Here is a 13883-nt window from a genome sequence, read left to right as displayed (position 1 = left end):
CTGGCATGTTTGCCAGCCAGAAATAGTTATGTTAACACCAGCCTGCCTTGGGGAGAAAGGGCCTTGGTGGGTGGCAGGAGGGGAGAAATGCTCCAGGCACCAGCTGGCCCTGTGGCATCTAGGACTCTAGCCTTCTCCTGTCAGGCCACCACTGGCTGGCCTGGCCTGAACCCCCAGCGCCATCATGCCTCGCAGCCCCACAGGGGTGCTCACGTTGGCTGCAGACAGAAGGCTTGGAGCTCCATGTCCTGGGCCCACCCCATCTAGGTCCAGGGACTATGCCACCTCTCTAGGGGCTGGTCACATCTGCACGGACAGAGTAGTCCAGGGTCCTGGAGAGTGTATGGGGAGCAGTGGCTGACAGCCTGGCCCCCACAGAAGCTCTGCTCTCAGGGATATCCCTGGTGGCTTTGCAGGTTGTGGGAGAGCCTCCTTGCTGGATGTGATCACTGGCCGAGGTCACGGCGGCAAGATCAAGTCAGGCCAGATCTGGATCAATGGGCAGCCCAGCTCGCCTCAGCTGGTGAGGAAGTGTGTGGCCCACGTGCGCCAGCACAACCAGCTGCTCCCCAACTTGACCGTGCGAGAGACCTTGGCCTTCATTGCCCAGATGCGGCTGCCCAGAACCTTCTCCCAGGCCCAGCGTGACAAAAGGGTAACTAACTGGCCCCAGTGGTGACCCCCAGGTCCAAGAAGCCACAGTGTCCATGCCCCGCTCCTCCCCTGCTGCCTTGCCTCAGGACCCAGCCGCAGGTCGAGTTTGAACAACTCAGCTTGCCTTCCGCCAGCCCTGGGCTGCAGCCCGCCCTCCACCCTCCTTTCAAACCCCACAGCCCGCCAGAAGCTAGCTCAGCCCATTGGTTCCCTTCACTGCACTTGTCAAGATGTGGGATGAGTGTATTTGTTTGTGTGTTTTCTGGGCCTCCATGTGGGTAGAGAGCCATGGTCCCCAATACACTGCCACGTTCCTAACACAGGGCACCATGCCCAGCACGTCGAGGCCACTCGGGACCTGTGGAAAGAATCAGGGGAACCAATGTTGCAGCTTGGAACTCAAGTGCTGGAGCTGTCTCCCTTCACTTTCAAACCCAGCCGGAGGAGCGGGTGCCTTTATCCTTGGGGTCACAATGTGTCCAGTCCTGAAGGAGGCCCCTGAGGTGGCCTCAGAGCTCCTTCTGGCCCACAGGTGGAGGACGTGATCGCGGAGCTGCGGCTTAGGCAGTGCGCTGACACCCGCGTGGGCAACATGTACGTGCGGGGGTTGTCGGGGGGTGAGCGCAGGAGAGTCAGCATTGGGGTGCAGCTCCTGTGGAACCCAGGTGAGGGCCTGGGGGGCAGATGGGGGCACAGGGACCTGTGTGGTCCCCTCAGGCTTGGCTTGGTCTGGCCAGAGCCCCACCGACTCACCAGGCTCCTCTCTGTGTTGGAAAGGAATCCTTATTCTCGACGAACCCACCTCTGGGCTCGACAGCTTCACAGCCCACAACCTGGTGAAGACCTTGTCCAGGCTGGCCAAAGGCAACCGGCTGGTGCTCATCTCCCTCCACCAGCCTCGCTCTGACATCTTCAGGCTGTTTGATCTGGTCCTCCTGATGACGTCTGGCACCCCCATCTACTTAGGGGCAGCCCAGCACACGGTCCAGTATTTCACAGCCATCGGCTACCCCTGTCCTCGCTACAGCAATCCTGCTGACTTCTATGGTGAGTCCCCAAGGCCAGCAGCCAGGGCCCTGGCACACAGGGCCTCCCCGATGCTTAAACCCTGCCCAAGCTTGCTGGAAAGATTCAGGGGAGAAACTCCCAGAGGTTTCAGGAGAGGAGGAGCAACGATGGGGAAGAACATGGGGTGGTTTGCCAGGTATCAAATGCTAGAAATGAGGGCCTGGAAATAGAAGCTTCTGATAAAGAGCTACCCTTCTGTGCATGATAGATTAGAAACTTGCAAACTCCAAAGATGGGAGGGCATGGAATTCAAGAGGGTGGGGATCAATAAATATCAGAGTCTTTATTCAGACTCGGTAAGGAAACAACCTTTAAGGTCAAGAAGTCACCAGATCTTAAAACATGCCCTGGTGTTCCCACAGTGGCAGGGAGCCTGAAGGTGCAGGGTGGCAGAGGGGGGTCCAGGGTGGTGGCCTTGGCCAGGGAATCTCTAGATATGAAAATTGCTCTGGCAGCCCCAGGCTTGCCCTTTGCTTGGGTCCTGAACACCCAGCATATTACACTCACAGAGCATGAGCCGCTTCCTTCATTCTGCAGGGGACAGTTGCCTTCCCAGGTACCTGGCCTGAAATCCTGAGTGCTGAGGAAGGGCATGGCTGCTGGACAGGCGTCATGGTTGTACCAGGTCCCAGGGAGACAGCTGTCATGGCTTATGCTATAGGTCGCCTGAGCCCCCAGCTTCCACCCAGGATGGCAAACTGTAGCAAGGACCCCACCAGTAAACAGGACAACAGCAATCATCTCCTTGAAGGCAAACATGGGGCCCAAACATGCCAGGCTCAAAGGGTCTCCTGTTTGACTCTCAAGCCCCGGCCAGGCCAAGGCCATCTCCATCTTTACAGATGAGAAGCCTGGAGCCTGCAGAGCTAAACACCTGTTCCAGCACAGTTGTAAGGCACAGAACTGGGACTGGTGCCCAGCCCTGGCTGTGACTCCTCGTCCAGCAGCCCACACCCTCCTCCTAGTGTCCCAAGTTCTCCACCATCCTTCCCCCAGGAGGACAGGCCACCCCTCGCCCTCTGTACTCACATTCTGCATGAACTCACAGAAAGGTCACCTCCCTCCCTGTGCTCAGGTGGCAGCCTGGCTTCCTGACGGTGTGTCATCCTCAGGCCAGCCATCCCCAGAATAGGGGCCAAAAGGCACCTGCCAACCTGGCCATCGGGGAATAATTTAAAGTAACCCCAGAGAGGGGTTACCGGAAGTCAAGTGTCCACAGCAGACCTGAAAACTCTTTTTTACATTTTATATTGTTATTGGAAGGGGCTCTGGCCTGCGAGCCCTGGGGCAGGAACCTCTCACCAACCTGGGATGCAAGAGCTACGCGGGGCCTGGGGTACCCAAAAATCTGATGTTTTGAGCTACAGTGCTGCACACTAGGGGGCCACATCATGGTTTATAAGACCCCACCTAGACATTATCTTGTCTTGAGATGTGTTATGAAAATGGGAGGAAGGGCCAGGTGCAGTGGCTCACGCCTGTAATCCCAGCACTTTCAGAGGCTGAGGCAGGCAGATCACATGAGGTCAGGAGTTTGAGACCAGCCTGGCCAACATGGTGAAACTCTGTCTCTAATAAAAATACATGAATTAGCTGGGTGTGTGACACATGCCTATAGTACCAGCTACTTGGGAGGCTGAGGCACGAGAATTGCTTGAACCTGAGAGGCAGAGTTTGCAGTGAGCTGAGATTGTGCCACTGCACCCCAGTCTGGGCGATAGAGTGAGACTCCATCTCAAAAAAAAAAAAAAAAAAGGATATGGGAGGAGGGAAGGGGAAGAGAGAGGAGTGGGGAACCTCTAGCCAAGCCAAGGTTCTGGGGAAGGAATGAAGGGAGGGTGGGCAGGCATGCATGGTCCTAGACTGAGCTGGGTATAGGGAGATCCTGGCTGTGGCTGGGCTCAGTTTGCCTTTTCTGGCATTGCCAGGGCCTTGGAGGTAGAAGGCAGAGGCACTGCAAGAGGACAGCTGTGGTGTGGGGTTGCCTGGTGCTCCCTACAGGTTAGCATCCCTGGGATTTAGCAGGCAGGGGCTGATCAGATTGGGTCTACAGCCAAGTGTGCTGTCTCCCTCCTGGGGCAGAGCAGCCGACCAAGGGGTCAGTGAGAAATCTACCTGAAGTTGGCCAGTCCCTAGAACCCTCCAGCCAGACATTCTCCTGCTTTCGGCAGGGTGCCTGGGAGGCCAAGTTATTAATTTTCAGTGAGAATTCTCACCATCTGGATAGAACTCTCACAATCTGGATAGAATTCTCATTCTCTGGATAGAACTCTCAATATCTATCTGGATATAATTGTCACCCTCTGAATAGAACTCTCACTATCTCAATACAATTCTCACCATCTAGATAGAACTCTCACTATCTGCATAGAATTCTCACTCTCTGTATATAACTCTCACTATCTATCGAGATAGAATACTCACTCTCTGGATAGAACTCTCACTATCTGGATAGAATTCTCACTCTCTGGATAGATCTCTTACTGTCTATCTGGATAGAATTCTCACTCTGGGGACAGAACTCTCACTATCTATCTGGATGTAATTCTCTCCCTCTGCATAGGACTGTCACTCTCTGGATAGAATTCTCACCATCTGGATAGAACTCCCACTATCTGGAAAGAATTCTCAGTCTTTGGATAGAACTCTCGCTATCTTTCTGGATACAGTTCTCACCCTCCGGAGAGAACTCTCACTATCTATCTAGATAGAATTATCACTCTCTGGATAGAAATCTCACTATCTGTCTGGATAGAATTCTCACCATCAGGATAGAACTCTCACTGTCTGGATAAAATTCTCACCATCAGGATAGAACTCTCACTATCTAGATAGAATTCTCACTCTCTGGATAGAACTCTCACTATCTAAATATAATTCTCACTCTCTGGATAGAACTCTCACTATCTATCTGGATGGGATTCTCCCTCTATGGATAGAACTCTCACTATATATCCGGATAGAATTCTCACTCACTGTATAGAACTCTCACTATCTGTCTGGATAGAATTCTCACCATGTGTATTGATCTCTCACTCTCGGGATAGAATTATGACTCTCTGGATAGAACTCTCACTATCTATCTGGATAGAATTCTCACCATCTGGATAGAACTCTCACTATCTGAATAGAATTCTCATTCTCTGGATAGAACTCTCACTTTCTAGCTTGCTAGAATTCTCACCCTCTGGATACAGTTCTAACTATCTGTATAGAAGTCTCACACTCTGGGTAGAAGTCCCACTATGTATCTGGATAGAGTTCTCACTTTCTGGATAGAACTCTCACTATCTATCTGAATAGAATTCTCACCCTATGGATAGAACTCTGACTATCTGTCTGGATAGAATTCTCTCCATCCTGACAGAACTCTCAATATCTGGATGGAATTCTCACTCTCTAGATAGAACTCTCACTCTCTTTGTGGATAGAACTCTCACTCCCTGTCTGGATAGAATTCTCACTGTCTAGATAGAACTGTTAATAACTGGATAGAATTTTCACCATCTGGATAGAACTCTCACTATCTGGATAGAACTCTCACCATGTGTATAAAACTCTCACTGTGTGGGAAGAGAACTCTCACTTTCTGGATAGAAATCTCACTTTCTATCTGGATAGAACTCTCCCCATGTAGATAGAACTCTCCCTATCTGGATACAATTTTCCCATCTGAATAGAACTCTCTATCTATCCGGATAGAATTCTCACTCTCTGGGTAGAACTCTCTATCTATCTGGATATAATTCTCACTTTCTGGATAGAACTCTCACTATCTATTTGGATGGAATTCTCACCATCCGGATAGAATTCTCACTCTAGATAAAACTCTCACTGTCTATCTGGATAGAATCTCACCCTCTGGATAGAACGCTCACTATCTATCTGGATAGAATTCTCACTCTCTGGATAAAACTCTCACTATCTGTCTGGTAGAATTCTCACCATCTGGATAGAACTCTCACTATCTGGATAGAATTCTTACTTTCTGGATAGAACTCTCAGTGTCGTTCTGGATAGAATTCTCACCCTCTGGATAGAACTCGCACTATCTACCTGGATAGAAGTCTCACTCTCTGGATATAACTCTCACTATCTGTCTGGATAGAATTCTCACTATCTGCATAGAATTCTATCTGTCTGGTTAGAATTTTCACTCTCTAGATAGAACTCTCACTATCTATCTGAATAGAATTCACACTCTCTTGATAGAACTCTCACTATCTATCTGGATAGAATTCTCACTCTCTGGATAGAACTCTCACTATCTATCTGGACAGAATTCTCACTCTCTGGATAAAACTCTTAACTATCTGTCTGGATAGAATTCTCACCATCTGGACAGAACTCTCACTATCGGTCTGGATAAAATTCTCACCATCTGTGTAGAATTCTCACTATCTGCATAGAATTCTTACTCTCTGGATAGAACTCTCTCGTCTTCCTCGATAGAACTCTGAGCATCTGGATAGAACTCTCACTATCTATCTGGATAGAATTCTCATTCTCTGGATAGAACTCTCACTATCTGGATAGAATCCTCACTCTATGTAGAACTCTCACTATCTCTCTGGATAGAATTCTCACTCTGGAAAGAACCCTCACTATCTATATGGAAAGAATTCTCAACATCTGGATAGAATCCTCACTATCTGGATAGAATTCTCACTCTCTCGATAGAACTCTTGCTATCTGTCTGGATAGAATTCTCACCACCTAGATAGAACTCTCACTAAATGGTAGAATTCTTACTGTCTGGACAAAACTCTCACTATCTTTCAGGATAGAACTCTTACTACCTGGAGAGAACTCTCACTATCTGGATAGAATTCTCAACATCTGAGGATAGATTTCCAACTATCTGTCTGGATATAATTCCCACTCTGTCGTTAGAACTCTCACTACCTGTCTAGATACAATTTTCACCATCCATAAACAACTCTCACAATCTGTATGGAATTCGCTATCTCTGGATAGAAGTCTTACAATCAATCTGGATGTAATTCTCACTCTCTGGATAGAACTCTCACTATCTGGGTAGATTTCTCACCATCTGGATAGAATTCTCACTATCTATCTATAGAATTCTCACTCTCTAGATAGATCTCTCAATATATATCTGGATAGAATTCTCACCATCTGGATAGAACTCTCACTATCTGGAGAGAATTCTCACTCTCTGTGTGGAACTCTCACTATTTATCTGGATAGAATTCTCAACATCTAGATAGAACTCTCACTATTTGTCTGGATAGAATTCTCACCATATGGACAGAACTCTCACTATCTGGTTAGAATTCTCACTCTCTGGATAGAACTCTCACTATCTGTCTGGATAGAAATCTCACCATCTGAATTGAACTCTCACTAACTGGATAGAGTTCTTATTCTCTGGATAAAACTCTCACTATCTTTCTTGATAGAACTCTTACTAACTGGGAGGAACTCTCACTATCTGGATAGAATTCTCAACATCTGGATAGAATTCTCACTATCTATCTGGATAGAATTCTCTGTCTCTGGATAGAACTTTCACTATATATCTGGACAGAACTCTCACAATCTGGATAGAATTGTCATTCTCTGAATAGTACTCTCACTATCTATCTCGATAGAATTCTCACCATCTGGATAGAACTCTATCTGTCTGGATAGAATACTCACCATTTGGATAGAACTCTCATTATTTTTCTGTATAGAACTCTCGCTATCTATCTGGATGGAATTCCCACTCTCTGGATAGAACTTTCACTACCTGTCTGGATAGATTTCTCACACTCTGGTTAGAACTCTCACTATCTGGATAGAATTCTCACCGTCTGGGTAGAACTCTCACTATCTGGATAGAATTCTCACTCTGGATAGAACTCTCACTATCTATCTGGATAGAATTCTCACTCTCTGGATAGATCTCTCACTATCTATCTGGATAGAATTCTCACACTCCGGATAGAACTCTCAATATCTATCTAGATAGAACTCTCACTATCTGGATAGAATTCTCGCCCTCTGGATACAACAACTCTCACTGTCTATCTGGATAGAATTCTTAGTCTCTGGATAGAAGTCTCACTCTCTGTCTGGATATAATTCTCAAAATCTGGGTGGAACTCTCACTATCTATCTGGATAGAATTCTCACCATCTGGATAGAACTCTCACTATCTGTCTGGATAGAACTCTCACTCTCAGAACTTTCTGGATAGAATTCTCACTGTCTGGATAGAATTCTCACCAAATGTCTGGATAGAATTCTCACTCTGTGGATAGAACTCTGACTGTCTATCTGGATAGAATTCTCTCCCTCTGGATACAACTCTCACTATCTGGATAGAATTCTCACACTCTGGATACAACTCTCACTCTCTGTCTGGATATAATTCTCACCCTCTGGATAGAATTCTCACTATCTGGATAGAATTCTCGCCATCTGCATGCACGAGATTCTAACTATCTGTCTAGATAGAATTTTCACCATCTGGATAGGGCTCTTACTATCTGGATAGAATTCTCACTCTGCATAGAACTCTCACTATCTATCTGGATAGAGCTCTTACTATATGGATAGAATTCTCACTCTGCATAGAACTCTCACTATCTATCTGGATAGAATTCTCACTCTCTGGATAGATCTCTCACTATTTGTCTGGAAAGAATTCTCACTCTGTGGATAGAACTGTCACTATCAATCTGGATAGAATTCTCACCCTCTGGATAGAACTCTCACTATCTAGAAGGATTTCTCACCATCCAGATAGAACTCTCACTATCTGGATAGAATTCTCACTATCTGGATAGAACTCTCACTATCTATCTTGATAGAATTATCACCCTCTGGATAGCACTCTCACTATATATCTGGATAGAATTCTCGCTTGCTGGATAAAACTCTCACTATCCGTCTGGATAGAATTCTCACCATCTAGTTAGAACTTTCACTATCTGGATAGAATTCTCACTCTCTGGATAGAACTCTCACTATCTGGATAGAATTCTCATTCTCTGGATAGATCTCTCATTATCTGGAGAGAATACTTATTCTCTGGATAGAACTCTCACTAGCAATGTGGATAGAATTCTCACCCTCTGGACAGAACTCTGAGTATCTGGATAGAATTATCATCCTCTGGATAGAACTCTCACTATCTATCTGGATAGAATTCTCACCCTCTGGATAGAACTCTCACTATCTGTCTGGATAAAATTCTCACTCTCTGGATAGAACTCTCACTATCTGTCTGGATAGAATTCTCACCATCTGGATAAAACTCTCACTCTCTGGTAGAATTCTCATGATCTGGATAGAACTCTCACTATCTGGATAGAATTCTTACACTCTGGATAGAACTGTCACTATCTTCCTGGACGGAACTCTCACCCTCTGGATAGAACTCTCACTATCTATCTGGTTAGAATTCTCACTCTCTCGATAGAAGTCTTACTATCTGGATAGAATTCTCACCATCTGCAGAGAACTCTCACTGTGTGTCTCGATAGAACTCTCACTACATATCTGGATAGAACTCTCGCTATCTGGATAGAATTGTCACCATCTGGGTAGAACTCTGACAATCTCTCTGGATAGAATTCTCACCCTCTGGATAGAACTCTCACTATCTGGATAGAATTCTTACTCTCTGGATAGAACTCTCACTATCTGCTGTATAGAATTCTCACCCTCTGGATAGAACTGTCACTATCTGTCTGTATAGAATTCTCACCCTCTGGATAGAACTCTAACAATCTGGATAGAATTCTCACTCTCTGCATAGAACTCTCACTGTCTATCTGGATAGAATTCTCACTCTCTGGATAGAACTCTCACTATCCGGATAGAATTCTCACCATCTGGATAGAATTATCACTATGTATCGGGATAGAATTCTCACTCTCTGGATAGAACCCTCACTATCTATATGGAAATAATTCTCACCATCTGGGTAGAATTCTCCCTATCTAGATAGAATTCTCACTGTCTACATAGAGCTCTCGCTATCTGTCTGGATAGAATTCTCACCATCTAGATAGAACTCTCACTGACTGGATAGAATTCTTACTCTCTGGATAAACATCTCACTATCTTTCTTGACAGAACTCTTACTACTTGGAAAGAATGCTCACTCCCTGTATAGAATTCTAACCATCTGGGTAGAATTCTCACTATCTATCTGGATAGAAGTCTCACTATCTATTTGGATAGAATTCTCATTCTCTGGGTAGATCTCTCACTATCTGTCTGGATCATATTCCCATTCTGTGGATAGAACTCTCACTATCATTGCGGATAGAATTCTCACCATCTGGATAGAACTCTCACTATCTATCTGGATAGAATTCTCACTCTCTGGATAAAACTCTATCTGTCTGGATAGAATTCTCAGCATCTGGATAAAACTCTCACTGTCTGTCTGGTAGAATTCTCACCATCTGGATAGAACTCTCATTATCTGGATAGAATTCTTACTCTCTGGATAGAACTCTCACTATCTTTCTGGATAGAACTATCACCCTCTGGATAGAACTCTCACAATCTGGATAGAATTCTCACTCTCCAGATAGTGGACACTATGTCTCACTATCCGGATAGTGGACATAATTCTCACTATCCGGATAGAAATTTCACCATCTGCATAGAACTCTCACTACTGGAATAGAATTCTCACTCTCTGGGTAGAACTCTCACTATCTATCTGGATAGAATTCTCACCATCTGCATTGAAATCTCACTATCTATCTGGATAGAATTATCACTCTCTGGATAGAACTCTCACTATGTACCTCGATATAATTCTCACTCTCTGGATAGAACTAGCACTATGTGAATAGAATTCTTACTCTCTGGATAGAACTCTGGCTATCTGTCTGGATAGAATTCTCACCATCTAGATAGAACTCTCACTAACTGGATAGAATTCTTACTCTCTTGGTAAAAATCTCACTATCTTTCTGGATAGAACTCTTACTACCTGGAAAGAACTCTCAGTATCTGGCTAGATTTCTCACCATCTGGATAGAATTCTCACTATCTATCTTGATAGAATTCTCACTCTTTGGATAGAACTCTCACTATCTGTCTGGATAGAATTCTCAGCATCTGGATAGAACTCACACTATCTGGGTAGTATTCTCACTCTCTTGGTAGAACTCTCACTATCTATCTGGATAGAATTCTCACAATCTGGATAGAAGTCTTACTATCAATCTGGATAGAATTCTCACTCTCTATAGAACTCTCACTATCTGGATAGATTTCTCAACATTGGAATAGAATTCTCACTAACTATTTGGATAGAATTGTCACTCTCTGGATAGAGTTCTGACTATCTATCTGGATAGAATTCTCAGCATCTGGATAGAACTCTCACTATCTGGATAGAATTCTCACTCCCTGGTTAGAACTCTCACTATCTACCTTGATAGAATTCTCACCATCTGGATAGAACTATCACTATCTATCTGGTTAGAATTCTCACTCTCTGGATGGAACTCTCACCACCTATCTGGATATAATTCTCAGTCTCTGGATAGGACTCACTATCTGGATAGGATTCTCACCATCTGGATAGAATTCTCACTATCTATCTGGATAGAATTCGCACAATCTGTATAGAACTCTCCCTATCTGTCCGGATAGAATTCTCACCATCTGGATAGAACACTCACAATCTGATAGAATTCTTAGAATTCTCACTCTCTAGATAGAACTCTCGCTATCTGTCTGGATAGAATTCTCACCATATGAGTAGAACTCTCACTAACTGCATACAATTCTTACTCTCTGGATGAAACTCTATCTTTGTGGATAGAACTTACTATCTGGAAAGAACTCTCACTATCTGGATAGAATTCTCACCATCTGGATAGAATTCTCACTATCAGGGTAGAATTATCACTCTCTGGATAGAACTCTCACTATCTATCTGGATAGAACTCTCACTCTCTGGATAGAACTCTCACTAGCTATCTGGATAGAATTTACACCCTCTGGATAGAACTCTCACTATCTGAATAGAATTCTTACTCTGTGGATAGAGCTATCGCTATCTGTCTGGATAGAATTCTCACCATCTAGATAGAACTCTCACTAACTGGATAGAATTCTTACGCTCTGGGTAAACATCTCACTATCTTTCTGGATAGAACTCTTACTACCTGGAAAGAACTCTCAGTATCTGGATAGAATTCTCACCATCTGGATAGAATTCTCACTATCTATCTGGATAGAATTCTCACCATCTAGGAGATATACCTAATGCTAAATGATGAGTTAATGGGTGCAGCACACCAGCATGGCACATGTATACATATGTAACTAACCTGCACATTGTGCATATGTACCCTAAAACTTAAAGTATAATAATAATAAAATAAAATAAAATAAAAGAATTCTCACCATCTTGACAGAACTCTCACTGTCTCAGTAGCATTCTCACTCTCTTGGTAGAATTCTCACTATCTGGATAGAATTCTCACTCTCTGGATAGAACTCTCGCTATCTATCTGGATAGAATACTCACCATCAGCATAGAACTCTCCCTATGTATCCAGATAGTATTCTGACTATCTGGATAGAAGTCTCACCACCTGTCTAGATAGAATTTTCACCATCCAGATACAACTCTCACTATCTGAATAGAATTCTTACGCTCTTGATAGAACTCTTACTATCTATCTGGATAGAAATCTCACTCTCTGGATAGATCTCTCACTATCTGTCTGGAAAGAATTCTCACTCCGTGGATAGAATTCTCACTCTCAATCTGGACATAATTCTTGCCCCTGGATAGAACTCTTACTGTCTGGATAGAATTCTCACCATGTGGATAGAAGAGTAAGAATTCTATCCAGACAGTGAGAGTTCTATGCAGATGGTGAGAATTCTACCAGACAGATAGAGTTTTATCCAGATGGTGAGAATTCTATCCAGACAGATAGTGAGAGTTTTATCCAGAGAGTGAGAATTCTATCCAGATAGATAGTGAGAGGTCTATCCAGAGGTTGAGAATTCTATCGAGATAGATAGTGAGAGTTCCATCCAGATGGTGAGAATTCGATCCAGACACTGAGAGTTCTATCCAGAGGGTGAGAATTCTATCCAGGCAGATAGTGAAGGATCTATCAAGAGAATGAGAATTCTGTGCAGAAATATAGTGAGAGTTCTATGAAGAGAGTGACAATTCTATCTAGATTGACAGTGAGAGTTCTATGCAGAGACTGAGAATTCTATCCAGATAGTGACAGCTCTATCCAGACGGTAAGAATTCTATCCAGGCAGATAGTGACTGTTCCATGCAGATGGTGAGAATTCTATCCAGACAGTGAGAGTTCTATCCAGAGGGTGAGAATTCTATCCAGATAGCAGGAGTTCTATCCAGAGAGTGAGAATTCTATCCAGATAGATACTGAGAGTTCTATCCAGACAGATAGTGAGAGTTCTATCCAGATGATGAGAATTCTATCCAGATAGATAGTGAGAGTTCTATCTAGAGTGAGAATTCTATCCAGATAATGAGAATTCTATCCAGAGGGTGAAAATTCTGTCCAGATAGATAGTCAGAGTTCTATCCACAGAGTGAGAATTCTATCGAGACAGATAGTGGGAGTTCTATCCAGAGAGTGATAATTCTATCCAGATAGATAGTGAGAGTTCTATCCAGAGGGTGTGGAATTCTATCCAGACACATAGTGAGAGTTCCACCCAGATACTAAGAATTCTATCCAGATAGATAGTGAGAGGGAATTCTATCCAGACACATAGTGAGACTTCCATCCAAATACTAAGAATTCTATCCAGATAGGTAGTGAGAGTTGTATCCAGAGCGTGAGAATTCTATCCAGATATACAGTGAGAGTTCTATCCAGATAGATATTGAGAGTTCTATCCACAGAGTAAGAATTCTATCAAGATAGAGAGCGAGAGTTCTATCTAGAGTGGGAAGTCTATCCAGATAGGGAGAGTTATATCTAGAGGGTTAGAATTATATCCAGATAGATAGTCAGAGTTCTTGATAGAATTCTCACTCTCTGGATAGAATTCTATCTTGATATTCTATCTTTCTGATATTGATAGTGAGAGTTCTATCCAGAGAGTGAGAATTCTATCAAGATAGAATTCTATCCAGAGAATTCTCTATCCAGAAATATAGAATATCAAGTTGGATA

At 44.0% G+C, this 13883-nt stretch overlaps 1 protein-coding gene across 5 annotated transcripts in view; it reads left to right on the top strand.

Annotated features, from left to right (window-relative positions):
* ABCG8 (ATP binding cassette subfamily G member 8) overlaps positions 1-13883 on the top strand; it is a 53379-nt gene that overhangs the window by 19165 nt on the left and 20331 nt on the right. For all 5 annotated transcript variants that reach the window (XR_008546232.1, XM_009442401.5, XM_525745.8 and 2 more), the window contains exons 4-6: positions 417-655; positions 1187-1319; positions 1432-1701. Coding sequence is in view for 4 of the 5 variants with exons in the window: in XM_009442401.5 (XP_009440676.2) it covers positions 417-655; positions 1187-1319; positions 1432-1701 (642 nt within the window). In the remaining variant the exon portion in view is untranslated. The remainder of the gene's footprint in view (positions 1-416; positions 656-1186; positions 1320-1431; positions 1702-13883) is intronic.

The sequence above is a fragment of the Pan troglodytes genome, chromosome 12 (genome assembly GCF_028858775.2).
Source record: "Pan troglodytes isolate AG18354 chromosome 12, NHGRI_mPanTro3-v2.0_pri, whole genome shotgun sequence".
Taxonomy (NCBI): Eukaryota; Metazoa; Chordata; class Mammalia; order Primates; family Hominidae; genus Pan; species Pan troglodytes.
Note: the sequence above shows the minus strand (reverse complement) of the source record. Positions and strands in the feature narration are given on the sequence as shown.